Source organism: Gekko japonicus, unplaced genomic scaffold (genome assembly GCF_001447785.1).
Source record: "Gekko japonicus isolate JY-2015 unplaced genomic scaffold, Gekko_japonicus_V1.1 scaffold1976, whole genome shotgun sequence".
Taxonomy (NCBI): Eukaryota; Metazoa; Chordata; class Lepidosauria; order Squamata; family Gekkonidae; genus Gekko; species Gekko japonicus.
In genome coordinates, this window is record NW_015170948.1 from 233,133 (window position 1) to 237,125 (window position 3,993).

At 48.1% G+C, this 3,993-nt stretch overlaps 1 protein-coding gene across 1 annotated transcript in view; it reads left to right on the plus strand.

Moving 5' to 3' along the window:
- The window catches only part of LOC107116870 (gamma-aminobutyric acid type B receptor subunit 2-like), a 293,581-nt gene that overhangs the window by 203,283 nt on the left and 86,305 nt on the right, over positions 1–3,993 (plus strand). Inside the window, exon 8 of the mRNA XM_015418893.1 lies at positions 2,451–2,601. Coding sequence (XP_015274379.1) covers positions 2,451–2,601 — 151 coding nt within the window. The remainder of the gene's footprint in view (positions 1–2,450; positions 2,602–3,993) is intronic.

Consider the following 3,993-nt stretch of genomic DNA (forward strand, 5'->3'; position numbering starts at 1 on the left):
GACAGATGCTATGATCGGCAAAAGACAAAAGGCTCTACATCTGACAATATCACTACAGGTATGATTAGAATTTCAACAGCCAATCCACATACAAAAGAACCTTGAAACAGGAAACCTCCTCAGGAAACAATCCATATACAAAAGAACCTCCTCAAGAAAGCTCTTCCATTAGCATATTCATAGCCTGGGGAACTCCTACAAGATAATGATTCAGCCCTACCCCACCTTCTGGAGTAGATATAAATTACCTGCCTACCATTTTTCTTCTCACCTTGACACAGAGAGTACTCCATCACAGCTACTGGCGAAATGTCAGGTTCTACAATGCCTAGACCACGGCCACACAACCCAGAAAATCTACAGCAACTAATGAACTCCGGCTGTGAAATCACATTTGCCTTTTTAGCAACCGCATCACACTGCTGACTCATGTTCAGTGTATGGTCTACTAAGACCCCTAGATCCTTTTTGCACATACTACTGCCAAGACAAGTCTCCCCCAACCTATAAATTCTTCCTACCTAAATGCAGAACTTTACATTTATCTGCATAGAGATTCATTGTATTTGTTTTAGCCCAGTATTCCAGCCTGTCGAGATCATCCTGTATCCTGACTCTGTCTTCTGTTGTATTTGCTACCCCTCCCAATTTAGTATCATCTGCAAATTTAATAAGCATTATCCCTTCATCCAAATAATTGATAAAGATGTTGAACTAAACAGGTTCCAGGACAGATCCTTGAGGCACTCCATTTGTCACTCCTCTCCAAGAGGATGAGGAACCATTCACAAGCACTCTTTGGGTGCAACCTGTCAACCAGTTACTGTTGAGGGATCTGTGCATTAGAGGGTGCAGAGCATTCTGCATACATTATCTCATGAGCCGGCCATGGCTGGGAGGGCGGGGTATAAATGTAATAAATAAATAAATAAATAAAATCATGTATCAGCTCTGCATGAGATCCTGTGGTTGAGCAAACGGAAGGTGCTCGTGGGTGCAGATCTTCCCCACTTTCATCTTATAGCAGCCCTCTGCCACGAGCTGCAGTGAGGAGGGGGAATTGAGCAAAGTCATTCCCACTTTGTTCTTCTGGTGTCCAGCAAAACATATTTTAGTGGTGCAAGAGTGAGGTGCAGGTGATTTTGCCTAAATTCCACTCCTTGCTGCATCCCTTCCCTTGATGTCCTGTAATTTCATGGGGCTCCCATCACCCTTTGTGATGCCTTTTAAGGGGTCATAGGAGGCTCCTGTGGAATGGGGAGTGTTGGGAATGTCCCATGACCATGAGCCCTTTGGCTTGCCCAACTGTAGGAAGGAAGGTCAGTATTACTGCCAATGGGATGTTGAAACGGGAGGACAGAGTCCTGGATCACTCTCATCACAACACCTGGGCAGCTTCTGGGAGACCTTGAGAAGAGAGAGCACAACCACTACCGCAACAGCAACCACTGAGAGGAAGAGTTGGTTTTTGTACCCTGCTCTTCACTACCCAAAGGAGACTCAGAGTGGCCTCCTCCTCCCACAGCAGACACCCTGTGAGATAGGTGGGGCTGAGAGAGTTCTGAGAGAACTGTGACTGACCCAAGGTCACCCAGCAGGCTTCATGGGCAGGAGGAGTGGGGAGTCAAACCTGGTTCTCCAGAGTAGAGTCCACGGCTCTTAACAACTACACCAAGCTACCCAGTGTGGTCAGAAGTAACTTGGTAGTTCTTAAAGGTTATAGTCATATATTTAATAGAGTAATAGTCATATTATTGTTGTGTGTGTCTGGTGGGATGGCGTACACAGGGCATGCAGTAGTCATGTGGTCCTTTCAGTTGATGATCATTGCAAATCTGGTTCTCAGTGAGTTGCAGAGTGAGTACTACTGTGTTAGAATAATACAGTTTCTAGAGTCATAGCAAGAGTTTGAATAAGTAAAAAATTACACACACACACACACACACACACAATTTACCCAGAATATTTAGTGGAGAAGGATATCTCAAATGTTGAGCAAATACAAATGTGAGGTTCCAGGTTAGCAATGCAATCCAAAGCATAGTTAGAATTCTGAGTCCACTGAAGGTAATGGGATTAGATGGCTGCCCTGTATATCATGGCCCTCTCCAGTGAAGGGATCCCAGTTTGCCACGGTTCTCCATATAAAATATCTATACCAGAAACGGTGTTGCCAGACTTCACATTGTTTTGTAAAGTGAAATAACTTAAAACAACAGAGGGTATCAGAGAGCCTCCGCCTGCGGTCCAGAGGGAGGCAGAGGGCTGGACTAAGTGGACCATGGGCTGGACCTGGTGGAGAAGAGCCTCTTCCGCTCCTTGCCTGGTTTGAAACTCTGGGTGATTCTTAACTTAATAAATTCATAGCAGTACGATGGCAGTGCTTTGGTGGGAGCAGGGGCTGTCACAGAAATGCTGGATTTATTTATTTCCCCTTTGACATCTTTTAGGAATAGAAGCCCCAAAGGACAGAACGATTGTCCAGAGTCAACTCCGCAAGATCTCCTTGCCTCTCTACAGTATTCTTTCAGCGCTCACCATCCTGGGAATGATCATGGCCAGTGCCTTTTTGTTCTTCAACATCAAAAACCGAAATCAGAAGTAAGGAGGGGCTGAGTCTCAATGGTTATGTTTTGCCTATAAATCCTATAAATTAGGGAAATCAAAGATCACGAGATGGAAGTGTGCATGATCCTGTCAGAAAGGAACCATTTTTAAGGCTGTAATCTTACGCACTAACCTGGGATTAGCAGGGCTTCTGTCGAAATATGTGGAGCCCTGAGCTCTGTGCTCCCTGGATTTTAATGAAGGACTTGAACATGTATTCAGTTTTTTCTCACTGAAACCAATAGGTTTTAAAAGTGCCTGACTTGGTCAGCATCACGCCCTATATGTTTTTTCAAATTCCATTTGATTTATGTTACTGTATAATATCTTCCTTTTGGAATATTTTATTAATATTTTATTAAATCCCTTTATTGCCAGCCCAATGCTAAGTGGTGAGGGAAAAGGCAAGGAGACCCCCTCCCCTGAAACAAGGAACGACAAACCCCCCAGTTTTGGATTCAAAATGGCCACAGCTCTATTGGTTACAGCAGCTGTAAGAAGCATTGGCACAGCATGGGGCAAATGGATCCAGGCATCAGCCAACCTGCCTGCCAGCTGATGAATGCTCACCCACCCCAGCCCACCTGCTGGGGGAGGGGTGGACCGTGGGGTGGCAGGAAGGTGGAAACATGGGCCGTAGCCACTGTGTGGTCTCCGCAGCCACTTGAGCGTGAGGGCACCATGACCGCCCCCAATCTGGACATGTTCCCTGTAATTCCTCTCCCCAAAATCCCTTAAGGGGATCCCCAAATGTGGGGAAACGAGCACACAGGCTAAATCCAGTGGCCGGCCAGGGCCTCTGCGGCCCCGCCCAGTCTCTTGGTCACCTCCCTCCTGACCACATCCACTCTATCCGGGCGGCTGGGCCCCCTGCAAGGAGCGTCTTTCCAGCAGGTCTGGCCAGAAGGGTGTTGCAATCGGGAGCCTGGCAAGCAATGGACACGAGTCTGCTTCTGCCCACACGAGGCACGAGGTCCTTCCCACCCGGCTGGGTGACGAAGGCATCCGTGGCTCCGCCTCACTGAAGGTGACACAGAACAGCCGGCAGCTGGAATTCCCCTCTCACCCACTTGATCTGGGCAGACGTCTGAGCCCCGTCCCAAGGACGCCACGGGGATCCCTGCTCAGCACCCAATGCTGCGCCCGCAGATCCACATCGACTTCCACCGCAGAGCTGAACTTGAAATAAATAAGTGTCAAAAACTTGCCTCCCAGTGTGGCCGGATGTAGGACCTGGACGCAGCACAATGCCACTTCCCAATGGCTTGGGGGCACAATGACAGAAGCCCTAACTTGTCTGTGGTGGCAGGTGCCCCAACCCAGAAAGAGTGGGGGCCCCTCGAGGGGAGCCCCAAGGCCACCCAGCAGGCCCAGCAAACTCAGACC